General features: G+C 34.0%; 1 protein-coding gene and 1 pseudogene across 1 annotated transcript in view; both read left to right on the top strand.

Moving 5' to 3' along the window:
- The window catches only part of NDUFAF2 (NADH:ubiquinone oxidoreductase complex assembly factor 2), a 124,378-nt gene that overhangs the window by 54,337 nt on the left and 42,262 nt on the right, over positions 1–27,779 (top strand). Inside the window, exon 2 of the mRNA XM_006906049.3 lies at positions 20,583–20,672. Coding sequence (XP_006906111.1) covers positions 20,583–20,672 — 90 coding nt within the window. The remainder of the gene's footprint in view (positions 1–20,582; positions 20,673–27,779) is intronic.
- Positions 25,030–25,148, top strand: LOC112472682 (annotated as a pseudogene).

The following is a 27,779-nucleotide window of genomic DNA, read 5'->3' on the forward strand; positions in this document are numbered from 1 at the left end:
AAGGCATGGACTGTTTTCATTTTTATATGAAGTGAAGAATGAGGCTTTAGGGTTATAAAATGAAGATTCTTGATGGATAGCAAATTTGTTTAATAATTTGCATTGAGAAGTTAGTATAATCAAAAGCAGGCACCTTTCTTCGAGCCATTATACCTTGGCTAATCGCCTTATTTCCCAATCTCAGCAAAGTTGATCTTAATCCTAACACTTAAATAAGAATTCTTGCCATTAACAAAATGAAAAGACAACCTACTAAATGGGAGAAGATATTCACCAATGATACATCTGATAAGGAGTTAATATCCAAAATTTATAAAGAACTCATACAACTCAACACCAAACCAAACCAAACAAAACAATTAAAACATGGGCAGAGGACCTGAATAGACATTTCTTCAAAAAGGAAATATGGATAGCCAATAGACATGAAAAAGTGCTCAGTGTCACTAATCATCAGAGAAATGCAAATTAAAACCATGATGAGATATCACCTCACACCTGTCAGAATGGTTATCATTAATAAATCAAAAAACAAGTGTTGGCGAGAATGTGGAGAAAAGGGAACCCTTGTGCACTGTTGGTGGGATTGCAAATTGGTGCAGCCACTGTGGAAAATAGTTCGCAGGTTCCTCAAAAAATTAAAAATAAAACTACCTTATGACCCAGCGATTCTACTTCTGGGTATTTATTTGAAGAAATCCAAAACACTAATTTAAAAAGATCTACGCATCCCTATGTTCATTGCAGCACTATTTACAATAGCCAAGCTTTGGAAGCAACCTAAGTGCCATCAACAGAGTGTTGGATAAAGAAGAGGGTGTACATATATACAACAGAGTAGTCCTCAGCCATAAAAAAAGAAGGAAACCTTACCATTTGCACAGCATGGATGGACCTAGAGGGTATTATGCTAAGTGAAGTAAGTCAGACAGAGAAAGACAAATACTATATGATCTCACTTATATGTGTAATGTAAAAAACAAACGAACAAACAAAACAGAAACAAACCCATAGATAGATAAGGAGGACAAACTGATGGTTGCCAGATGGGAGGGTGATGGGGGAGGGGTTGGGTGAAAAAGGTAAAGGGATTAAGAAATACAAATTGGTAGTTGTAAAAAAGTTATGGGGATGTGAAATACAGTATAGGGAATATAGTCAATAATATTGTAATAACTATGTATAGTGCCAGATGGGTACTAAACTAATCAAGGGGATCACTTCATAAATTACATACGTGTCTAATCACTATGCTGTACACCTGAAACTAATATAAAATAATATTGAATGTCAACCATAATTGAAAAAAAAATAAAAGAATTCTTCCTGTAATGTTTGTGTTTTTTTTTCTTGAAGACATTGTAATAGAGAAATGTCATTCTTCATTTTTTTGTGTGATTTAGGAGTTACCCTTTTTTCCAGAAGCAATCAGGCAGTGAAAAGTATCTTTCAGACTATAAGAACTCCAAAGTTCAGACCAGCTAGATTAAGACTGGTGATTTGAGAGGAGGGGTGACTGAAGAATATTCATAGTCAGGTCCACTTTTTCAGGCTTTGTGGTTGTGTCTCAAGTTGCTTTTGATACAGAACACAGGTAAAACTATCCATGTCTCTGTGGGAGCCAAGATATATTAAAAACCCAATATAAATTAATGTCCAAAATTATTTTGGATTTATATCAAAGTTTTGCATTTTTTGTAATGTATATAGAAAGGATTTTAATTTGACAATTTTAAAAAATCAAATATACATCTTTTCAGATTACTGCCTCTATTTATAGGCTATTTGAGTCAATATATTTATGTAACCTTTTATTAAAAATGCTATAAATAGGTCAGAAGAGGACATAATGATTTTTTATAAGTTCAGTCTTGCCTGGTGCAGTCTCCTTTATTTAGAAAGTTTTTTAATCACTTCCAGGTAAAAGTCATTTATAATTTATAGTTCATGTAATTTAGGATCTCATCAAATACTGAAAAGTTATTTAAGGAATGAGACCTGGATTTTTCTCCTCCCTCAGGGCTAACTGTGCTATTGACAGACAAGACGTATTCAATATACACAAACTTACATTTTTGTTATATAAAGCAGTTTAACTATTTTGGTTGATACCACAGGGTAGTAGAAATTGTACCTGCACAGGTTTTGATGTTTTATATACCATAATAAAAATTCCAACTTCTCTAGCAGCTGATTGTTTAATTTTGACCCAAGTTTACCTTCATCTATAAAATGGGAATAATGATGTTAAGCTTCAGTGAAGGTTAAAAGGAATAACTTAAGAAAAGCACCCGGTAAATACTGTGCCTTAAACCCTATATTCAACTGATTCCAAAGTTTAACCTCTTACACCTTATAAACCTCTTTCTGGAATATTGTGATAGTTTATTATTCCAATCCTGTCTCTTCTAATCCTCACTGTTGCCACCCAGGTGATTCATTTAAAACACATCTTTGAACATACTACTCTCCTGTGTTATTAAACTTGCCAAGGACTCCCTGTTGTCTCAAGCTAAAACCCCAGGCTCCTTGTCTTGGCATACTTGGGCTTTCCATGATCTGATTCCACTCTCTCTCTTTAACCTCTTTGATTCTGCAGGCCTGATAAGTGAGGAGTTTGCCAAGTGGGAAGAGCCCTAAATCACAGTCTTACTGTCTTTTATATCTACTTTTAGTCTGTGGTAGTGGTGGTGGTGGTAAAGGTGTATCAGCCCACATAATTTCATGTTACCCTGTTACCTTAAAATACTTTTCAAGTAGCACCACCTTTAAAAACCAGTCGCTTTAGTATTTTATTCCTTCCTATCCTGTCCAGCTTACATGAGGTTTCAGTGCAGTGTCTGTGGCCATGACATAAGCATCAGCTCTTCATGCTTTAGCACTTGCCTTTGAGAATCTTCAGATGTCAAATGTAGATGATGATTTTTTCAGTTGAGATAAAATTCACATAACATAAAATTAACCATTCAAAAGTATACAATATAGGCATTCATCATTTTATTACTCTTCCCTTTATTATGCTTCACAGATATCATGTTTTTACAATTGAAAGTAAGACCCTTCACCAGCAAAATGAGTATGATTTGCAGAAGGCTCAGATGATTATTAGCATTTTTAGCAATAAAGTATTTTTTAATTAAAGTATGTACATTGTTTTTTAGACATGCTTTTGCACACTTAATAGACTAGAGTATAATGTAAATGTAACTTTTCTATGTATTGGGAAACCAAAAATTTTGTGACTCACTTTATTGTGACATTCGCTTTATTGCAGTGGTCTGGAACTGAACACGCAATATCACCGAGGTATGCCTGTACAGCGGCACCTAGTAGATTCACGTTGTGCAACCATCACCTCTGGTTCCACAACATTTTAAGAGGGCATTTTTTAACCTAATGCATAATGTCTTTGAATGAGTGATAAAGAAATGAGTTTCCATCCCTCGGAAATTGCTCGATGACTAACTATTCTAGTCTCCCAAGTTGCCTTTCAGTTCTAATTCTGTTATTTTAAAGTTATGTGGTGGCACTTTGGAGATATAGTAACATCTACCTAAACATTCTTACATCATCAAGCGTTAATTCCTTTCTGTTTGCTTGGTGTAGAATATTATTAAAAACAAGCAGAAGACACTGTGTTTACACATAGGGAGTTTGTAATTCACTTGGAGAACAACATATAGATGAAATATATAGAAAAACAAACTTGTCCTCACTTTCTGTGGTAAGCCCAGGATTTTTAAATGTCTACTCACTCTCTTTAAGAGGACTGCTCATTAATTACTAAGAGTTGAAGAATTGTTAAAACAGGGTTACAAAATCTGTAAATTATATATATATATATATTTGTGGTAAAATACTTCACATAAAAGTTCCCAATTGAATCATTTTTAAGTGTACAGCTCAATAGTGTTAAGTACATTCACATTATTGTTCAACCAATCTCCAGAATTTTTTTTCGTCTTGGAAAACTAAAATTCTATACCCATTGAACAGCTTTTCATTCTCCTCCTCAGCCCCTGGAAACCACCATTCTATTTTCTATTTCTATGAATTTGACTTCTGTAAGTGCCTTATGTAAGTGGAAATCATATAGTGTTTGTCTTTTTGTGACTGGCTTATTTCACTTAGAATAATATTATCCATTTTCTTCCATGTTGTAGCGTGTGTCAGAATTCCTTCCTTTTTAAGGCTGAATAATATTTATTGTATCTATAGACCACATTTTGTTTATTCACTCATCTGTTGGATTGTTTGTACCTTTTGACTTGTGAGTAATGCTGCTATTAACATGGATGTAGCAATATCTCTTCGAGACCCTGCTTTCAGTTCTTTTGGTTATATGTCTAGAAGTGGAATTGTTGGATCATATAATGATTCTATTTTTTATTTTTTTGAAGACCACTATACTGTGGTGCACCATCTTACATTCCCACCAACAGTATACAAAGGTTCCAGTTTGCTCATATTCTTGCAATACCTGTTATTTTCTGCTTTTGGGAGGTGGGGGTGTGATCGATAGGTGTATCCTAATGGATGTGAGGTGTAGTAGTATATCTTAAGTTGACCTTTAACATAGAGATAATTATGATGAAATGTACAGTCTCATTTAGAGATGATAGCAAAAGTCTAAATTTAAATACTGTGCCAGTTGACCCTTTTCTACTCCACTGTAGCCCAAATGATAATCCTCAAATAAGGCTTATGACAGCGTAAGATGTCAGGAAAATTTGTCTGGGAATTGTCCAGAACAAAACCCAACAAAATCTCTTTGAGGTAGTGTGAAAAATATAATTCACAAAATTTGTGTACTTTGAATGTTGTACAAAATACAGCTATCCTCGGAACAGAGCTAACGTAGTATAGTGTGCAAAAATAGATTAAGGATTTAGGAAGCTCAGTAATATTCCTTTCTCTGCCAATTTTCTCCCTAATTTTCTACACGTAAAAGATTGGGGAGGCGGGGCGGGGGAAGCTGATATACAGTAGTTAGAAGCAATTAACACTCATTGGCAATAAGAAATAACTAGTTAATGTAGTGAGATCATTTAAAAGTCAAAAATTCAATCTTGGTAGGACCTACTTATGTTAAAGTACAGTGTACTATGTTTTATTTATAATTAGTAGTGATCCAAAGAGAAAGTGAGTACATGAATAGTGCTTAATTTTAACTAAGGCAAAAAAAAAGACCTAAAATATTTTTAAATTATTATCACTAAAATGGTCAGACTGGAAATATTTTGATTTTTAAGGAATTGGCTTCATTTATCTAAAAAATGCTATCATATGGATTATCTTATTTTTCAGTGATGCAGAAAAGATGACACACTATACAAAATAGCATATATTCAAGTACCCAGAAATATATTCACCATCTTCCTAGTGTAAAACCCAACTGTCCTTTTAATTTTCCATTTTCTGGAATGATTCTTCTAATCTCTCTTTTCCTCTTCCTTTGCCTACTTAACTCCAATATAATAGGTTACGGAAAGTTTCCTCCACATTTCTGGGTTCCTTAATTTTTTTTCCTGTGTCATATCATAGCATACAGCATTTTCTCTCTTATACTTATCTCTATACGATAGTCAGTCTGTGTTCTTAACCGTCTGCCTCCTTGGACCACTAGTGTATCTCAGATCAGTAATAGCTAAAGAGACCAAGTTGTTGCTATCATGCTGAGAATTGTATATAACATATGTCTTGGTAGGCCCCTGGGAATGTAAGGCCATTAGGTTGTCTGATGTGAGTCATTGTGAAAAAAATATTGGGACCATTGAACCAGACTGTGAGCAACTTGATGAGCCTTCTTTCCCTTTCTCCCATATATAGTACAGTGTTTGATCTAGGCACTCATTATATGCGTGTATTTATATAAATAAATATTGTATGTAATATTTTTATATTTACATATTTATATTTTTAAATAAATAAGGTGAAGAATTTTTGCTGTTTAAGAAAAATATGCATTGTAGAATTTTAAATTTTGTATAGGAAAAGTGTTAAGAATTATAATACAATAAAACTATTATAAGATTATTCTTTTCCTCCTTCCAGAAGAAACATGAGATTGAGGACTCAAGATAGAGGCATAAAATTTCATTGAAAGGAACAAATAATTCAGGATGAAGGAAAAGTGGAGCCAGATATGAGGCTCCAACATAAACTGTAATTACCTGCACATTTTCTAAGAATCGACCACAAATGCAATTCTAATTAAGCATTATAGCAGCCAGCTCAAAAAGGGGTGGCCTTCTCAGAACTTCACAGTAGCTATGAGATTAATTATCTAAACAACTATTTTGGAGGAGTATGACTAATTTTTGTTTACAAAAATAATAATACCCTCATTTTTCTTTTACTCTTAAAAAAGATTTAAAAAAAATTTTTTAAAAATCAACCAGTGAAGAAAATACAAAATCTCATGTAATTACCCTACTAAAGATAACTTGTGACAAAAGGCCTAAACTTTTTTGTCATCAGTTCAGAAATGGAAACTATTGGTTTCCATTTATACTGGCTGATTTACATTCCCAGCTGTATAAGAGCTTGTTGATTTTCGTACACCCTCAATAACACTGTGAGTGTTGTTAATCTTTCCTAGTCCTATAAGAGAAAAAATTATATTTGTCATGTGTCTATTATCCTTAGTACTGATATCTGATGTGACTTCCCCATGGTTTTTATTAGCAGACATTACACAATGTAATGAACAAGTGTCTTCGACAACATCTTTTGATAGATTTGATGCAATTTTTTTTTCTGGACTACTTCTTATAATAGCACTGAAACATGGGTAATGGTATTTTATCACATTTTTAATTCAATAAAAATGGTTTTTCTGGGGGCAAGTGAGGTATGGCCTGGTGTTCAGTTTCTTTGAGGTTTTGGCTTTATCAAAAAATATATTTGTGGAAATCACTAGCTTTCCCCTAAAATCCATGTTCTCCATCTTCCTGGACATGCAGTAAATTACATTTACCAACTTCTTTTGAAAGTAGATGTAGCTATATGACTAAATTTTCTCTAGTGAATTGTAAGTGGAAGTAATGTGAGTCACTTTCTGTCCTGGCCAGTAAAAATCTCCATATGTGTTTCTCAGTGCTTTTTCCTTTTTTCTGGCTATCAGTTTGAATCCTTAAATGACAGTGTGGAAAGAGCTGGCCATCTAGGACTGTTATATAAGAAAGAAATATACTTCCTTTTTTTTTATATATTTAATTTTTTAATATAGTTAATTTTAGAGTCTATTTCCTACTGTAGCTTAGCCTATATAGACTAATACAATATTTTAGAAAATATAACTGAACAGAATTTGAATTAGATTCAAGTGCTTAATATCATCAGGATAATTTCTCTCTGTCCCATGACTCTACCTTCCTCCAAATTGGTTTCACTCATAGATTGGTTTTCTCTGCAATGTAGAATGAATGGCCCCAGCAGTTCCAGGTCTATATGGTCTTTATAGCTCATGATCACAGAGGTTAAAAGTCTTTCCTGGAAGCTTCAGCAAAAGTTTTAGGAAAAAACTGCAGCCGGGGTCATTTGCCCATCTCTAAAATAATTTTTGTGGCTAAAAGAGTCTAATACTATGACTAAACTTAGTTTACAGTCATACCTCTAGACAGAAGGCTAATAGCACCACCCAAACTCAATGGACAGGCAGGATCAAAATGAATAGAATGTGAATGGTTCCCTAAAGAAAGGATTTCTGAACAATAAAGACTAGACATCAGAATATGGTATGGTTAGAGAGGTTTTTTTCCATTAATATAGGCGTAAAACAAGGAGGGCCTAGATGAGCATAGTGGTATAAATATTAAAAGGAATAAATCAAAGGAACATTAATATATTTTTTGTTGAAAGTTTGCCTTGTTGAGGAGGTGAGTAGTAGTAAAATAAATTGAAGTTTTTAAAAAATAATTTAAAATTTTTTCATTGTAAAACATACTGTAGTATTTACTAATAACCATAAAAGTGTAATGTTACATATATTCATATTGCAAAAACAACTGAAGTTTTAAAATTGAGAAATGAGTAAAATAGTAACGCTAATGAAAGATTTGAGAGCTTTGAAAGGAAATGCAATTTGGGGCTTGGGAGAGGTGAATGTCATAACTACTGATTAAACAGGCCAGACCATAGGTTTCCAAGTTCTGGGAAGCCAATAAATAAAACAGTCTTGGGCAGGCGATTTGCAGGGCAGGAATATAGATAACAGTGGAAGAAGTACATATACTTGGGCAGCTGACATCAGCTTTAGGCCGCAGGTCTCGGGAGATCATGAGATCAGTGTAAGAGAGTCAGGTCTGTCTTTTCACCAAGAATAGACTCTGTCTAGGCAGGTGAGAGCAGTTATGGTTACAATATATAGGGCAGTGGCAGTCTTCTGCCTGTGAGAAACTTGACTCAAATTGAGATTTTAGGAGCAATTTCTAGAACTGAGACAGGACAACAGCCAAAGGACAAACACCCTTTGTTATTTGGTTGGTACCAGCAACAAAAGTGACTTCATATTGACAATTGGTTTGGTGTGTCTCTTCCGTGTTTCCCCTGCTTTAACAAAATTTCCACAAATGAGAATTTATAGGGATTACCATAAAGATAGGACAGTTTCAGGGAATAGATACTAAGGATGTATTTCAGGAAGATGTAGGGCTCTATGTAACAGAAGAGTAAGGACATTCAAATAGAGCATTAATTTAAACTAAAGATTGTGATTGGAACTCATTAAGTGATTAGAGTTATAGATGTAATCCTGGAAGTTTTCATCATAGAGATAAAGGTTAACATAATGGGATCTGTTATTTGTGTATCATTGGTATAACTTTAATGAGCCACTGCAAAATAACAATGGATCTCATCATTATTATCAATAAATATTTGAGTATTCCATTATGTATAGTGCAAGATTCAAATTCCACAGGACAAGGCAGAGAGATCCATAAGCTCTGAAGAGGGGAGAAAATGTATGCAATATTGCTTTGCTTTGTATCAGCATCCTATTCCTTTATTTGCCTTGGACACTATAGTGAAAGACTTAATGCTTTTATATGTTTTACTAATATAGCAAGTTCCCAACCTACAAATTACTTGAATTCCAAAAGTTCCATTTAAGCAACATGTTTAAATTCAACTTTTTAAAATAGAAACTATGTTATAAATGGTAGCTCAGTTTCCATTCAGGATAATTCACAAATCCCTTTAAATCCACAATTTATCTGAATTGTTACACTTTAGCAAAAACGCTTATTGGTTAGCAGTGGAATCGAGATTTGCAATAATTCTACAGGTTTTAAGAAGAGAGATGAAGGAAGAAAAAAATATCTATTATGTGAGAAAAAAAATTTTTTTAGTGGGTTTAACTCAACTGAAAATTTTTGTCAAGTGGATTTAATAAAAGGCAGAAAAAAGAAGAACCCAAATAATACATTAGTCTTCATGAAGGGAAGCAGATGCTATTTAGGATTATTTCAATCCCTTTGCCAGCCAATAGGTGGTGCTATTGTCACGCAGGTTGTTTAATGGCACAAAGCAAACGGAGGATGTGGGAGTCTATGCAAAGTAGCTTTAAACTGGGTTGTTAAAGGGAGGCAGAAAAAAGGAGAGGCAGTGTGAACCTGGTTATGTGTGGGTGATGTTGACACATCAGGTTTTGTAGCATAGGAGGTGATCGTACTAGTATATTTTCTTGAATTTCCATATGAAAATTAGGTGTAGTTCAAAGTACACCATTTCTTGTCCATAACATTTTCTTTAAGCTTTACTTTGCTTAGTTATAAAAATGAAGATTGTTGTGAGAATTGAACAAGGAAATAAAAATAAAACATCCAATAAGTACCATACACATAATTGTTGCTCAATAAATATGATTCTGCTCATTTCCTAAATGAGTCAAATATCGATTGATAAACTATATTAACATAATGTAATTGATATGTTGCTAAATTAAACTAAATTCTATCATCTCTGGACCCTGGAAGCTTATAAAGAAGTAGCAAGAAGTAGGAAAAAAGAGGAAAAACAATATTAAGCTTTATCATTTATTACTAAGAATAAAGAATCTTTTAAGTCCAATTGTTTGATTCTTTTTGTAGGTAAATATCCCGATATGCATTACCAATACACCTTTGAGTAGAGGCAGTCTTCACTTTTATTTCTATGGTATTTTTGGAGACACTGGTCTTAAAGTGATATTACCATTTGATAGATCTTCACTATTTGTGACTGTAGTCTTTACCTTTTTCAACATTAATGGAAAATAAATAAGTAGGTAAAAATAACAGGATGAATGGTCTTTATTATAACCTTAACAAGCATAATGGTGCCAGCCTTTCCCTCTCATGTTCCTACAGCCTTCCTTTTGATGAAATCAGTTTGTTAGCAAATCTTTCTACCAGTGAACTGGAATAGAGAACGAAGGTAAAATTGTCATCCAGTTTTATTAGTTATTAGCTAAGGTAAAGTTTTGTCATAAAGAAAGTTTAAACTAATGACTAAAATAATGAGATGCTATCAGTAAATTGTTATAGCTGGAATTTTCTTTCCTGACTTTCCTTTCACTGCTTGCAGTTGGCCTGAGGCTATCTCCATGTCTTCCCCTTCATAGGAGCCTCCAGGTCTGAGGGACTGAAGAAGTATTGAGAATGCCTCTCCAATGAAGACCTACGAAAGTTGTTTTCCATCTTTGCTATTCAGACTTCTTTGTCTTTTCCTAAAGACTCTTGTTCCTTTGAGAGAGAATGATTTCTCACCAAATTCATCCTGTCTAAACACTAGAAGCAAAGCCTTAAAGTCAGATTCTAGTCTTAAATCATAGCTCCACAATTGAAGTAGGCCTTATAACTCCTTAGGGCACGAAACTGCTGAGAAAATCTTACATTGTTTTATACCTGATTACTCAGAAGTTTTTGAGAGATTGCTTGATTAACCACAATGATGGTCTTTTCTGCTATTCACAAAATATGTGATGGTCTTTCGGCTTTTCACAAAAGTTTGATTTTATTTGGGAACCAGTATAAGTTCATGGATGAATTTTATAGTCTCAAAAGTGCATTACTTGGTCTGACTCGGTGATTTTCACCGAGGGTGATTTTCTCCGTAGAGCTCTAGAAGTACGAGCAGGTTGCCTCCAGGGAAGGGGAGGGGAGAAAAGCCTAGTGGTACTCCGGACTCCTGCTTCAACCAAGAAGCTCTGTTCTGAACTGTTTCAAAAATTTAACCTCCATTGAAGATATTTGTAAAGGAAAGAATTGGAAAATTATTGACACCTCAACCTCTTACCAACTGAGCCCAATTTTTATACTCAGGAATCTGGCTCACAAAAACTAATATAGTATTAAGTTGATGACTATCACATTTCATTAGATGATTATGTGGTCTCTTTCTATATCGGAATAGATTTCTATTCATTAAAGATAAGTAGTGCCTGATATAACTAAATTAGATAGATTAATGAAGGGTATTAGTAATTTAATGGATTAATAAATATATATTTTTTAAAAATTAAAAGTAATGCACCACAAAATGTACTCTTATTTATTTTCATTAAAATATTTATGTTTAAAATAATTATATAGTCTGTATGTTAGTAACTGTAGCTAACAGTACAGTCCTTGACTCTTTATAATCTCTGATAAATAACCAAATACTGCTTGATTTGTATGAAATCAGATAATCAAATCAATCAAATGATTAGCCATATCATCTACATTTCAAATCTGAAAATAAAGTTTGAGGTAGGCCCAAGCTTTACAAGTAGCATAATTTTATAATTCTCTAAATTCTAGTAATATTTTCCAGTTTTTTTTTAATTCCTTCAGTTTTTCTCTTTATGTGTCTATTGACAGCCCCAGTGTTCAAGTTAGACTCTCAAAGTGAAAATTAAATACTTGCCTGTATTTGTTTAAACCACACTGTGAGTGTGTACGAATTTTGAAAGGAGAAAATATTATTTATTTTTACATTACAGGTGTACCAGATTGTCATTCGCTTGCTTTAGTTAGTAACTGTCACTGTAAAGTTAAGATTTTTTTCATTCATAAATTTCTTTGTTGTAAATAGTCTTTTTAAAACCTGGGATTTCCATATGATATATCGTAAAGCCTATTTAATTTAACAAAAAAGTTCTTCTTTCCCCTTTATTTACTTTCCTTTTTATGCATATTTAAGACATTTTAACTCATCTGTCATGATTCAGATGTAGTCATAGCAGAATCACTTAATGTTTCTTGTGTTATTTTATTAAATGACCAAATTCTCATTTATAAGTATATTTTATACATTGGAGATAATTTAGCTTTACAAAGAACTGTAGAATGTATTAGATGAATACTTTCAAATACTGATTTTCCATAAATCAAAACCTGAAATGGCTGCTTCTCTTTGAGTTCTTCAGAGTGAACACATTATTACATGGACTAAATAGCCATGAATCCATCATATGAATTTTTCTTTTAGTGGTTACGTCCTTTGGGAGTTTGGGGGCAATTATAGCTGCACTAATTCCAAAGATCAAAAATTCCTTGCATTTTGGAAAATAAATGATTTTTATATAACGTCCAAGTATTTTCTATTTATTTTTTAAAAATATAACTATTTTCAATATTTGATTTCCACAGTAATGAAAAGGAAGTAAAGGAACTAAAATACTAGACATTTCTAAGACTTATGTGCTTGATTTGGGAATACAATCAGAAAACCTATTTAATTTATGACTATAAATCTTCCAATTGGTGCAAAAGACTATTCAATATGTATTTGTTGGTTGAATAACATTTTTAAAACTTAACATTTTTGTTTGCATATAATATCACTTTGGAACTTTCAAAAATAAACAGTAAATAAGAGTTTGTTGTGCATGTGGCCAGCACAGACACAAATGTGCAATAATTTTCTTAAATTGTGATACTCTTCACATGTACTTTCAGATTTAAATTTTACATATTTTATTTATGGCTTTGAAGAAATTAATGAAGTCAGGGTTAAACAAAAAAAAATTGGCATGCTATAAACTTGCCACAAAATGTTTACACAAGTCAAGAAATAAGTCCGTTGGAAATTTTCTGCAGTCTTTCTGGGTATAGTTTAAGACCTCTTAGTTTTTAGAGTCCAGAAAGGCTAAACCATATTATATAAGGCATTTCAGAATAACCGAATATTTTTATGTAATTTTGGAATTTCTAAGATGGAAGAAGCTGAAATTTCTTATGGGGGAAACCTGTAAATATAGGGAAGTGAATAAGATTTTAGGTAATCCATTGAACTCGTTGGAATTCTTAAAAATTCTGAAAACTTACCCGAAGCCCTCTTTAATTGCTTTTTTAAAAAGTGTTACCCGCTAAGACCTGCTGTGATAGTCTTCCATGCTCACGTAAATATATGTAGAATATGTCAAATTATAGAATCATTACATTTCCAAGCTGGAATGCCTCATTTGATCACTATGGGAAAATAATAGCTTATTATTGTTATGAATAAAATGTTAGCTTTTAATTGGATATGTGTAATGATACCGTATGCAACTTGGTAAGTGCTGATTTTAAAATCTTAAGTAGAAAATGCTTACATTTAGCAGTCACAAAAACGCTTGTTTCAAACACTGGCTATACCCCTTTAATTAGCTATATACATTTGGATAAGCTAATCACCCTATGCCTCTTTAGCCTCATCTGTAAGATTGTTTTAAAGATTAGAGACTACATATGGAAGACACCTAAACATTGCCTGCTACATAGCAGGCTCTTGATAAATAGATGCTACAGCTGAGTAACTTTAAATTATTCTTTGTTATATTTGAAAATGGCTTTCACATATGTAAGAATTCTTATTTAGTACTCTTAATTGATTTATTTTAAAATTTATAATGCTTCAGAATAACAAGATGTAAAGTCCCCAAATCTATTGTATGTAGTGTGGTTCTTGGCTTTCAGTAGCCCTCACTTTCATATATTATGCATTGATACTTCTAAGCCTCCTTTTATATGCAAAATTCAGTCTTTCATACATCAGCAGACAAACTGATTTAGAATTATCACCCGGTCTCACTGACTGCTGCCACTGGGGTAAAGGGCCAGACATCAGTCAGACAGAAAGGGGCCATACTACCTACTTCACCATTCCTTCTATCTAGGGGGCTCCTGTCAGGCATCAAAGGCCTGCATCTTGCTGATTTACAAGGGGATAGCTATCTCAGAGATATGTTACCTTACACAGCCCAATCTGTCTTTCCACCCTAAGTCATTTCCAGATTTCATTCCTTTCTTCTCATGGTGCCCCACCAGTATTCTGGAAGTAGACAACTACTTGAAAACTCTCACCAAAGATCACGTGTGCTTGGGGGTCACAACCAATATAGGCCTCTACCTTTGAGTTGGTACCAATGGAAGAAACTCCCTCCTTTACTGTGATAGATGTCTTGTGAGTTCTGAAGCCTCAAAATTTAAAGATTAAAGGCTGCCCAAATATCTGTTTTGGCCTGCGTGGATGGATTAGAAAAGGAGCAATGGCTCTGAGAAAGGAGAGATGCCTAAACCCTCTATCTCATTCTTCAGGATCATTGGTGTCACCTGCCTCAGACTAGCACGTGTCAAGAGTCTTAGTCACCTATAGTGTCACTAAGACCCTAGAAAGGCAGTATTTGTAGGTACCAAAGTAGAAATTTTATAATTCCTAACCCAACCATCCTTTTAGTATGTAAGTCTTGTTCAACTTTCAGATCTATAAGAACACTCTGTATGCAGAGAAAAGAAAAATTATTAAGTAAAAGACCAACAACCAATAGAAAAATGGTCAAAGGACATGAACAGATGTTTCACAGAAAAAGAAATGCAAAGGCTCTTGAAATGATGCCAACCTCGTTCATAAAAAAAAAAAATTAAAATTACAGCAAGATATCACTTTTAACCTACATATGACAAAGATCAAATGGTAAGGATGTGAGGGATATGTGCTTTCACGTACTCTTTGTAGGAGTTAAATTGGTGCCGCCTTTGTGAGGGTTATCTGGAAATAGCTATCAAAACTACAAATGCACATTCAGTTTGACCTAGCAACTCTAATTAATGGGAATTTAGCTCATGATACATTTGTACTTAAATGAAAAGATATAAGATTATTCATTGCAGCATTGTTTGCTATAGCAAGATTGGGAACAACCTAAATATTCATCAATAACGAATTGGGTTTAAAAATTATGATACACTCATTCTGTATACTATTCTGTTTATTAAAAATTATGACACAGATCTTTTTATACTCGTGTAAATATCTCCATGGTAGGTTGTTAAGGAGGACAAAGCAAGATGCAAAACATGTATCTTAGACTGCAGATGTGATATCTGGTGAGGGCCTGCTACCTGGCTGATAGGCGGCTGTCTTCTTGTAGCCTCACATGATGTAGAAAGAGAGCTTTTAAAAGAGCACTAATCCCATTCATGAGGTATCTACCCCCATGACCTAATCACCTTTTAAAGGCCTTACTCCTAATACCATCGCATTGGGAGTTAGGATTTTAATATATGAATTTGGAGGGGACCCAAACATTCAGTCGATATAACAATTGGTATGCAACCGTTTGTGTTCCCAAAGAAAAATCTTCCTACAGACATATTTGCTTCTACATCTATAAGTTATCCCTAGGAAATTAGTTTAGAAACTGGCTGTCATGTTTGCCACCAGAGAGGAGAACTGAATGATAAAGGGAGACTTTCACACTTGGGCTTATCTGGCCTATTCAAAAAATAAATGAATTTTAAATTCTTAAAGAAAATATCACAAGATTGACCATAAAATCTACATCCTAAAAATGGTGTTTAAAATATCAAAGTCTTAGGTCTTTGGTCAGTTCATTGCCTCTCAGCAAGACATTCTCGACTATTCTCTTGAAGAAACTTGATATACCAGTAGAGGATATCCAGGCTTTCTCCTTCCACCAGTCGTGCTTGAGGTCTTCAGTGAACTCTTTTTCTCTGGAGTGTAACTGCCTGTTTACTTAAAGGATTCCTCAAAGTATCTTCCTCTCAGTATTGCTTCATATTTCTTCCAGAAAAGAGCGGGGACAGGGCAGGGAAGGGCCAGAAGACTTTTTCCCATGATGGATTTTTGTCTCTCAGAAGAGAGGACTTCTTTGCTGACAAGGATATGAACTAGATCACTGTACTTTATCTCTTTCTCTCTTGATCATGAAGTTTTGCCTTAATCTGTAAAACTTACTTTTGCACAGCATAACTGATAATTTATCCTATAATTGGCATAAATTTTTCTTTAGTATTTTTTTAACTTGCTTTGTTGCCTATTCTTAAAGGCAAGATCTTTTTTTCTTCTTTACATTTAAAACACAACTAAACAAAAGGAATGTTACTATATACACATATAAGAGTTTCTTCCTCAGAATACTAACATGTTTGGAAACTGAATATTAATTTTTTTAAGTTATAGGATAACAACATGAGAAACCATACTTTCTATGTAGTAGGAAGGGACAAATGTTTAACTTTAATGTTACACATATGTGTATGTATGCGTAAGCATTTGTGTTTTTATAATCTATATACTGATAAGAGTGAAAAGAAATACAGTAAAGCGTTAATAGATGATTTTTGGTGTGGTGAGGTTATAGATGATTTTAATTTTTTTCTCTTTTCTGTATGTATTTTCCAGATTTTCTTCAGTGAGTGTTTATTAAAAGTTAAGTGATTGTAAGGATTGATACCTTAAATGATTTAAGATGTGTTTTCTACATTCTGAAAATACCCTAATGAGAGGCAGAGGTTTTTCCTTTTCGAAGAGAAATAGATTTTCAATCTTCTGGAAAATGGCATTTACTTTTCCTGTTAGCTTGGGCCTTGAATTTTACTAACTGAGATGTAGTATGTTTGCAGATGTGACATTTGTAGATGTCTAAAAGTCTGGCAGCATAGCTCAGTGTCCAGGGCAAGGAGTCAGAAGGTCTATGTTCAGATCCTCTTTCCTATTGGTTAGTGTGTGACCTGAGGTAGATGTCTAAGTTCTTTCAAGCCTCGGTCTTTTTACTTATAAAATGAAGTAATAATAGCACCTTATAAAATTGTCAAGTATAAGTGAAATTACCCATACAAAGTTAAAACTTAGTTTAACATCTGGCACATGGTAAACATGCCATAAATTTTTGCTTTTTTTTTTTTCTTTTGATCACGCTTGGAATTCTAAGACCTGTGCCCTCTTCTTTCAAACCTAAGGTTGTTATACATATCATAAGATTTTATAAAATGCAGGGTAAACATAATCCAAGCAAGACCTTGAATTTTCATATCTGTTAACAAAGACTTTATTCAGCTACTTCCCATCCACAGGACTTTCTTACTGCTGTGTTGGTTCCTGTGCTCTATCACCATACGTGTTGGCCGGGCCTGTCTCTTTAGACCAATGTGGTTTCCAGACTGCGGTCTGCATGATGACCTTATGGGGACAAAGACAACCTTTAAATTTTTAAGATATATGTCTATTTTATGTGTGTTTGAACACAAAATACAACTAGTATATTAAGTCAGTGATTTCATGGGTATTTTTAGGGTAAGGTAAAAGTGAATAGTGAAGAAAAAAGCAAGCCAAATTAAAGAAAAATGTTAAGGATATAATACTGTATGGTGTGACAAAAATTGCAAAGCTTGTATTTGAGTGACTGAAGTTTAGGACTCTCTGCTTTAGATCCTCCTTCACGTATCTGTGTCCAGGGTTCCCTCCCATACTCTATGCCAGAAGTCCAGTACAACAGGTGAGATCTGTCTCTTACCTAAATCTGTCCAATACCCAGGGATCACGCCTTTTCTTTTTTTTATCTAAATGAGTTCCATATTTTTCTAAACAAAGGGATAAGAAATCTGCTATCCTCCTAGGGCAATTGGCTTAATGACAGCTAGCTTCAAAATGTTTTAAGTTTGGGAAATAATAGTTAATTGTACTACAGTCTTTAAATCCATGTCCCATTGACCATTATTATCTACCTGAATTCAAACTTTTGACTGTTTAATGAAGCCTAATATTGTTTAATATTAAGTTAAACAATTATGCAGTTTTACTTAATACTCACTGAGTTCACTGTCAATTGTTTATTCTTGTATTATTCTTATTAAACCTATATATATATTAGATTAAATGTTTTTGCTATTAAGTTAATTTTTAAACGTAAATTAGATCCTAACATTTTGACACTTGAACAGGTACTTAAATTTTCTCTTTACTAGATAAATTTTTTTTTGCTGTGATAGGTAGGATTGTCTTTATAACTATTGAAAGTATGTTAGTATGAGTAAGTGTACAGTTATTCAGTGGGAGGCGTAAATTTTATTCCCAGTTCATTAAAATTGTACAAGTAGTATATTTTTCAAGGAATAGAGTTTTAAAACAATTTATTTTGGGTGGACCCATATCTGATTACAGAGTTTATTTAATAAACTAATGGTCTTATTTTGAATTTCTAAAGATATGCAAATCTTTTTTATACATCTCTGATGTCATCTATTTGTAAACAGAGGCTTTTTCATTGATTATCAAGGAATTAATTAAACTCACAAATTACTCTTCTTGCTTTTCTGTTTACACACAAATACATTTGACTTTTGATATTTAAAAATCTTAGGATATCTTAAGTGTTTAGACATGAGGGTAGGAATAAAAAGTTAATTTTTTGTGTCACAGACATATAGATATACTTGGAATATATATGCATTTAGTGGTGGTACTGGGAATGGTAGGCCCCTCTCTCCTCTCCCCACTACTACTGATGTGCGTTTATAAGCTTATAGAATACACACATACTTTCAGAAGCCCACTTGTTAGCATTTTGTATTTTATACAATAGTTTTCCTGTCTATAATTGCTATTGCTAAAAAGACATATTTATATCCTGGCATTTAGAAAAGGACTATGTGAAGAAATTTTGACTCTTTCAAACATTTTGAAAATTGCCATGTAAACATCATAACTTTAGTATATGTTAAATTTATGGTAACTCTTGTTATTACAATATGCTTCTATATGTGGATATAAATGGCATTTTAGTAAAAATACATGTACATATATTGAGCCTCTGCTATGAGAATAATGCAGCTGTCATTGTTATGGGCTCTTTTTATCCTGACCCTTGTCCCTACAATCTAGGGACTTTACTATATCTTATGCAATAAATTTATAGCCTTGCTATAAATTTATTGCATAAGATAAGCGAAAGGTAATGCCTCTTTATAAAACTTAGGGAACCTCTGTGTTACGATTAAATCAGCCTGATTTAAAGAGCCCACTATGAAATGCAGAGCTTCCCTGACCCCATTCTTCTGAGTTATTAGCTATTAATGGCTTATCTATAAAATCCCAGCCTTTCACTTACTATTACTAAGAAGAGGAAATAAAACTTAATCACTCAGTATTCTTAAGCTATCCTTTTGTAGCTTCCCTTTTCCTGCATAGTCATTCCCAGGAGTTTCCTTGTCTGCAATTGAAGGAATTTTTAGGTACTGTAACAGAGAGGTTTGCTAGCAACAAGGTCAGTTTCAATAATTATATCTCCCAATCTATTTAGCATAGTGTAAGCTTGGCCTAGGAGTGGGAAGAGTGGTCCGATTATTGTTAAGCCTTGCTTCTCCCCTCATCATTACTTAGCAATGTCTTCTTTGTGTCAGTTTGCATTCCCTGGAGTAGGCAGGCACAATTGTTAACTAATGGGAAGTAGAAAGGGTACATGTTTTCCCCAGGCTCAAGGTTTAATGAAAACAAACATGTTTGGAAACCACATTTTGACAAACCTACTTGGAAGGCTATAATCAAGACTTTCTGAAACAGAACAAAATGCCAAATATTTTTATGCCTTCCATACAAACTTAAAATGCACACTAATCAACTTTTTATTATTAAGAAATGTAAGTAACAGGTATTCTCATCCCATCCTTGACCCCTCTCCACCTTTTTCTTTACTGCTCTCTCTGCCTCATGATTTCTACATTGCTACTACCATCCTGCTCCAGATATTGATCTCACACCTGAGGCACCATTCCTGAAACTCACTAGTTTTTGTTACCTCTTTATTTAGATCCCCTTGAGAGCTACTCACTCAGAGGGTCCTTAGAACCCAACCCATGACTTGGTTCCCTTGGGTTTGCCGATGTACGAGGGGACAGGGTGGCAGCAGGGTCTTGTGGTTCATTACAGACTTAGTAGGGATCATGAGTATCAATTCCCTTGGGAAGTAGCTCCTCTAATATATGTACTTGCGGAGTTGGAGGGAGTGGAACACTGTCAACTATTCAATTTTTTTTATTGACTTACAGATTTTATCTGCCCTATAGATTAATTGGTTGCCCTTTTTCTGTACGCAGAATCTAGATTTATTCTACCAAAAGTAGTTTTGAATCTTCAAGTAGGAAATTAAAATTTTTTGCGATAATTTAGAAATTACTTTTTCTAGCATACCTAATTCTAAGTGGAATCTATTCTTTTTCCTATTAGTTCTATTACATAAGAAAGTGTGCAATATCTAAAAAGTAAATATTACTTCTAGTAACTACTGTATCATGAATTCATTTAAAAATGTAATAATCGCTTCTGTCTTATAGGACAAACTATTCGAGAGAAAAGAATTGTAGAAGCAGCCAATCAAAGAGAAGTAGACTATGAAGTAGGGAATATCCCAGCAGAATGGGAAGGTAAGTTTCTGCTTTTAATAATATCTTCTGGAGGGCAAATTGTTTAACTATATACAAAATCAGTAAGAGCACATGTAATTACACGTTTATTCTTTTTGCAAAAACTTTTAAAATCTGAATCCATGAAACTTTTTTTAAACATTGCATTTCTTTGAAAGTTGTGAAGGTGCCACATTTCAGTAAGGGAACACGTGTGTAGTGAAAAGACCTATTAAACATTAGCAGAGCTGGGACTAGGGCTAGCAAAGCTCCAAAGTTGCAAAATTGAAAGAGACACTCACTTTCATGTGCTGACCCTACACTAGCACAACCCCAGGTAGGGTTTCAGTCTTGTTTCTGGCACTCACTACCCACATGAACTTGGGAAAGTAACTCATACTTCTCAGTCTTACGTTTCTCTTTTATAAATTGTAGATAATACTTCTGTAGATACTATTTGAAGTACCTGTTCAACTTACAATGACTCTGATAGCTGACCCCCTGTTTTGACAAGGATGGACACTTGATCCCTATCAAACTTTGGAATTAAGGTAAAAGATCAAAGAGAGATAGAACAGTAGCAGTCAGTCTCTCAGAATGGTTGGAACAGTAACATTTGAACTTGGTAGCTTGTGGGTGGCTGTCTTTCAATCTACTATCTAAGCTTTGTTGTAGAAAAAGCTGATCTTCTAAGAAGAAAACAGAAACCAGACTGCCAAGAGAAGTATATAGCAAGACAGAGAATATTCACTAGGTTTTTAGCAACTTTCCAGTTCCCAGTTCCATTTTATTCTGAATGTAGTTCAACTGCAAGTCTGCCTATGCAAGTACTCATATCCATGTTATAAATTTTCCCTTTTTCCTTACCAGTTCTTAGCCTAGTGCCTGGCACATAGGGAGGCAAATAGTGAGTGCTTAATAAATATATATTGAATATATGAAACGTATCCTGAGTTAGCTTTTGTTATTTGCAACAAAAAAGACCTTACCTAAAATACCAATACCTGTGTTAAAAATCACTTAACACTTACCAAGTGTTACCTGGTATTTATGCCATTGCTTTTCTAATCATTTTACTGTTTAATCATCACAACAATCCTATAAGGTAGATGGTATAATTCTACCCATTTAATACATAGGGAACCTAAGGTCTAGAATGCATAAATAAATGGCCTAGGTTATACAGCCATACACTGTAAGCAGTAGACCCACTTCTTCCTCATTGGTGTGGCATGATACCTTATATATGGTAGCTATAGGCATTAAGTTACTTTTATTCCATCATGTCAGTGTAAATATTTTCCTGAATATCTTTCCTATTTCTTCTTATTACCTATGAAAAAAACTAGAACTATAAGAAAAGAACATAAAAATAGGTAGATACCAGAGACTTTTTGAGAAATACAGAATATAAACTGGTCACTTCTAGAAGTAATTGAGCTTTCTTATTTTAACAGACTTTCCAATGTTATAAGCTACATTTGCAATTCTCGAATAATGGTTGTGCCTTCTTATAATGAACCTATTTTATCATTTTTTCCAGTAACAGTATAGAATTAAAACGTTTATAGAAATAAATTAAGTTATAAATAAACAAATGGGTAATGATTCATATTTTAGCCTTTGAGACTTTTAGAGAATTAGAATGAAGTTCTAATGCTTTTTATGGCTCTATCCTGATCTAGTAATTCAGCATAACCATCCCGTGAGGCATACCCTTAAAACAACTGTATCAACCAAACACTGAAACTAAAATTATTTTTATAGTGTTACATATCAATTAATTGTAAAAAATAAGACATTCATACTGTGAAAAAAGTAAATTAAAATATAAGTAAACACACAAAACACTATACAGCAAAGGAAAGAGAAAAAAACTTTTAAATTAAATAGTATCAATACCAAATGAATCTGAAATGAATTTTCAGGTACAGATGAATATTCTATTCATGAACTATTAGTAGCAGAATACAGGTACAGGTACCCACAAGCTGCATATCCTGCCACAATATGTATTAGACAGTTTGCCCTTTACATTCATTTACTTAGTAAACATCTATTCAGGACCTCTGTATTCATGGAGTTCCCATTATGGAGTGGGAGAATAGGAGGGAGAAAGACAATAAACCAGATAACTAACTATATAGTATCGTAATGGCCACAGAAAATAAAGCAGAGAAAAGGAATAGAGAGTGTTGAGGAGGGTTTTGCAGTTTTTAAAAGTGTGAAGAAATAACCTTGCCGAAAAGATGACTTTTGAATAAAAGCAGAAGAAGCTCACCCTGCAGATAAGTAGCAGAGGCGCATTCCTGGAGAGCAAGTGTAAAAGCCCTAAGGCAGGAGCATGCTCAGGTGTTTAAGGAACAAAAAGGAAGCCAGTGTGACTGCAGTAGAACCAGAGGAGAAGTAATAGATAAAGTTAGTAAAGTAACAGGATGCCCAATCTTGCAGAGCCTTATGGCCTGTTTGAAAAGAGTAGTCACAATAGTTGTAGTCAAGAGGATCACTCTGGCTGCTGCAATAGAAAGAGACTGAGGGGTGGAGGCATAGGCAAAACATGGAGACAGGAGGCTTTTGTAATAATTCAGGCAAGGCATAATTGTGACTTGGACCAGAGTGACAGTGGGCATGGAAAGAAGTAGTTGCATTCTGATCTGTTGTAAAAGTAGAGTCATGGGATTTGTTGACAGATTGGATGTGGGATATGAGAAAAAGAGAACAGTCAGTGATGACTCTTAAGCTTTGGGGCCTCACCTGGAAAAATGGAGGTGCTCTCGACTGAGACAAGACTGCGGGAGGAGCAAATTTAGGGGGGAAATGAGATCAATTTTGGAAATGGCAAGTTTGAGATGCTCATTAGACACTCAAGTAGATATATTAAGTTATATATAAAACAAGAATTTACTGGAAAAGTTTGGATTGCAAATAAAATTTGGGAGTTGATAGCAAATAAGTAGTATTTCGGGCTGGAGAGTAGATGAGATCACAAAGGGAATGAGTGTAAACAGAAAAGGAGAAGTTCAAAGACTGACCCCCTAGGCTATTCCAAGGTTTAGAGACAACAGAAGACAAAAATGGAGCTTCCAGGAAAGTAGGAGAAAAAAAGTGTCATGTGCTGGAAGCCAAATGTCAAGAAGTGATCAATCATGTCAACTGAAGACTGAGAATTAACTCTTTGTTTTAAGAACAGAGAAATCAGTGATCCTGACAAAAATAGTTCTGTAGAGTGTTAGGAACAAAAATTGATAGGAAAAAAGAATGACAAGAGAGAATTTGGAGAGAATGAGTATAGACAATGCTTATGAGGAATTTATCTGTAAAGAAAGGCAAGTATTGAGGCAGTGTCCGGAGGGGAAAGTAGAGTCAAGAGAGTAATTTATGTTTTGTTTTGTTTTGATTTGTTTTGTTTTAAAGACAAGAAAAGTAACTCAGTTTTGTCATAGTGATAGTAAAGATCAAGTTGAAAAGGAAGCACTAATGATGCAGGAGAGAGAAAATTCGTGAGAAGACATGATGGGACAGGATCTGGTCCATATGTGGAAGATTTGGCCTTTGACAAGACCATGGAAAGTTCACTAGTAGTAATAGCAGAAAAGTAGAGTATATGGGCATAGATGCAGGTAGATTAGATAGATATGGTAGTGAGAACTTGTGTAAATCCTCTTTTGATTCCTCCAAATGAAGCACAGAGTGGTTAAATAACTTCCTAAGTATAATCAGCCTCTACAGCCAAGATTTCCAAGATTTGAACCCAATGATCTGTCTCCAAAGTCTCTACTCTTAATATTAGATTATATTGCCTACCTCATTAACAATCTGGCTAATTCGTACTTATCCTTTAAGATTTAAAGTAGACATTGATTCCTTAGGAAATCTTTTCTGATCCCACCCCCTCACCCCCTAGTGCTAAGTGGAATATTCCTTTTTTTTGTTTTTTATTCCACTTTATGCCTCCCCCAAGCATAACACTGTATACATTGTAAAGTATTCCCTGTTTACTTATCTACCTCCTCTCTCTGGACTTAAAAGATTCTTTAGATAGGGTCTTTATCTTGTTCATCATTGTGGTCTCAGGGCGTAGCTCAGCAATTAATATAAAATAAGTGCAAGCTCAATCAGTATTTGTTGAATGAATGCATTCACCAGAGCAACTGGTTCCAAACACATAGAATACTCAGACAGCAGTTCTGCTGTGCGAGATAGTACTAGTTTCTGAACAGTCTTATAAAGTTTCGGGGACCCTTTTAAGTATAATCCATGACATCATGTGTAATTCTTACATAGAAACTCTCAAAAGCTATGTCTCTGTATTCAGATGACATTTATCTTCCATTTTTGTTCCTTTTTTGTTGTTTTTAGTAAATTTAAACTTGTTTTTGTTTACGGCCATGCCACCCTGAACAAGCCCAATCCTGTCTGATCTCAGAAGTTAAGCAGGCTCAGGTCTGGTTAGTACTTGGATGGGAGACCACGTAGGAAGACCAGGTGCTGTAGGCATAAAAAATTAAAAATAAGGGATTGTAAGCTGACAAGGTCCTTACAGTGTGTAAGGTCAACCAAAGGTTGCCTCGCCTAAAAAAATTTTTTTTAAGTTAAAATAAATAAATAAACTTGTTTTATGTTAACAATAATAAATGTTATTGATGCAAAACCTATAATACATCCAAAGCAGAATATAGTAGGAAAAGACAGAAGTATTTCTTTTAAATGGAAAGTTAAGCTTAAAGTCAGATAAAAATTACTTTTTAGATATACTAGACCATACCTGGCTGTCATTAACACAATTAATGACATCTTAGTATAAAATGTCATATGTATTTTTAATTAGTGAACATGTTCTTCTCAGGCCACAGGAATACCCCAAGAATTTTTAAAGTAAGCTTCATAAAATAATGGACAGGACATGATGCTATCCTTGTCCCAGTATCATAAGACAGGTTATGTTCAGGTCCTTCAGTGGGCATTTACTATCTTTGTCATTTGGGGCATAACAATTCACCTCTCTGTTTTTATTTGTGAAAATAAAAGGCTTGATTCAATATCCTTAAGGTTCCATCTCTAATGTTCTATGATTATATGACTCTAGAAGTATCTCTTATTAACCTGTGCACCACTCATAGTCTTTGGACCTACTGTTCAATGAAATTGCTTGGCTGGGAATTACTGAGAGTTTATGGCAATCTCCTTCATCAGATAATAGGTTAGCAACATGTATTAGTTATCTACTGCTGCGTGACAAATTACCCCAAAAGTTAGAGGGAAGCCTAAAACAGCAAATTTTATTATCTTACAAATTCCATGGGTCAGGAACCTAGGATGCCTGAGATGGATATTCTGGCTCAGGGTCTCTCCAAGGCTTCTCTCAGGGATCATCCACTTTCAAGCTCATTCATATGGCTATTGTCAGAACATAGAAGATCTACTTCCAGGCTCACTCAAATGCCTATTGCCTAGCTTCAGGTCTTTCCTGGCTATTTGACTGAAGGTCTCAGTTCTTTCATAGCTGTATGTTTTGTAAGTCTTAATTATCAGGTACTGTTACTCCTCCAACTTTATTATTCTTTTTTGAAGTTTTTTGGCTGTCCTAGGTCCTTTGCATTTTCACATGAATTTTAGAACCATCTAGTTAATTTCTACAAAAATACTTCCTAGGATTTTGGTTGAGATTGTATTGAATCTGTAGATCACTTTGCAAAGAAGTGACATCAACAGTAAGAATCTTATCACCTCTGGACATTGTATTTCTCTTTATTTAATTTAAGCCTTTAATTTCCTCAAAATTTATCATTTTCATTGTACAGATATTGCACATCTTTTGTCAGATTTATTCCTAAGTATTTTATATTGTTGATACTACTATAAATGATAATGTTTTTTCAATTTCTGAGTCTTTGTTGCTATCATATAAATATGCAATAGTTTTGTATATTGATTTTATATCCTGTGACTTTGCTCAAGTGGGTTATTAATTATAGTAGTTTTCTTTTTGTCAGTTCCATCAGATTTTCTACATAGAAGTTCATGTTGTCTGTGAATAAAGACATTTTGCTTTTTTCTTTCCAACCTGGATGCCTTTAATTTTTTTTTTTAAATCTTGCCTGTTTGCACTAGCTAGAACATTCAGTACACTGTTGACTAGAAGAGAGAATGGACAATCTTGCCTTGTTCCTGACATATTGCTCTTTTTATATGTTGTTGATTGAGTTATCTAAAATTTTGTTTAGAATTTTTACATCTATGTTCTTGAGAGATACTGGTTAGCTAGTTAGTAATTTTTTTTTTTCTTCTAATATCTTTGCTTGGTTTTGGTATCAGAGTAATGCCGATCTCATGAAACAAGTTTGGATATATTCCTTCTCCAGCATTCTGTAAGAGTTTGTATACAGTTAATATTACTTCTTTAAATATTTGATAGACTTCACCAGTAAAGTGATCTGGGCCTGGGGATTTTAATGACAAATTCAATTTCTTTATTAGATTTAGGATATTAGATTAGATATTCAGATTATCTATTTCTTTTTGAGTGGCCTTTGGTAGGTTGTATCTTTCAAAAAAAATCTTTCCATTTCGTCTAAGTTTCCAAATTTGTTGACATAAAATCAACCATAATATCCCCTTATTTATCCTTTAAATACTTTTGACGCTATAGTGATGTTACCTCTCTCATTCCTAGTTGTTATGGCTGAATTGTATCCCCCAAGTTCTGTATTGAAGTCTTACCCCCTAGGACCTCAGAGAATATATGGAGACTGAATTTGGAGATAGGATCTCTTAAGAGGTGATTAAATTAAAATTAGGTCCTTGGGATAAGACTTAATCCAATATGACTGGTGTCCTTATTAGAAGAGAAGATTAGGATACAGACATGTGCAGAGGGAAGACCATGTGAAGACACAGAGAAAAGAAAGCCATCTGAAAACAGAGGAGAGAAGCCTCAGAAGAAACCAATCTTTCCAAGACCGTGATCTCAGACTTCTAGCTTCCAGGATTGTAAAAAAATTAATTTCTGTTTATTAAGCCACCCAATCTGCGATGCTTCGTTAATGGCAGCTGAAGCTATTGTTTATGATTCATTTTATTTCCCTTTGTAGGTTATTCCCTTTGTTATTTTAGTGGTTGCTTTAGATT

The sequence above is a fragment of the Pteropus alecto genome, unplaced genomic scaffold (assembly GCF_000325575.1).
Source record: "Pteropus alecto unplaced genomic scaffold, ASM32557v1 scaffold70, whole genome shotgun sequence".
Taxonomy (NCBI): Eukaryota; Metazoa; Chordata; class Mammalia; order Chiroptera; family Pteropodidae; genus Pteropus; species Pteropus alecto.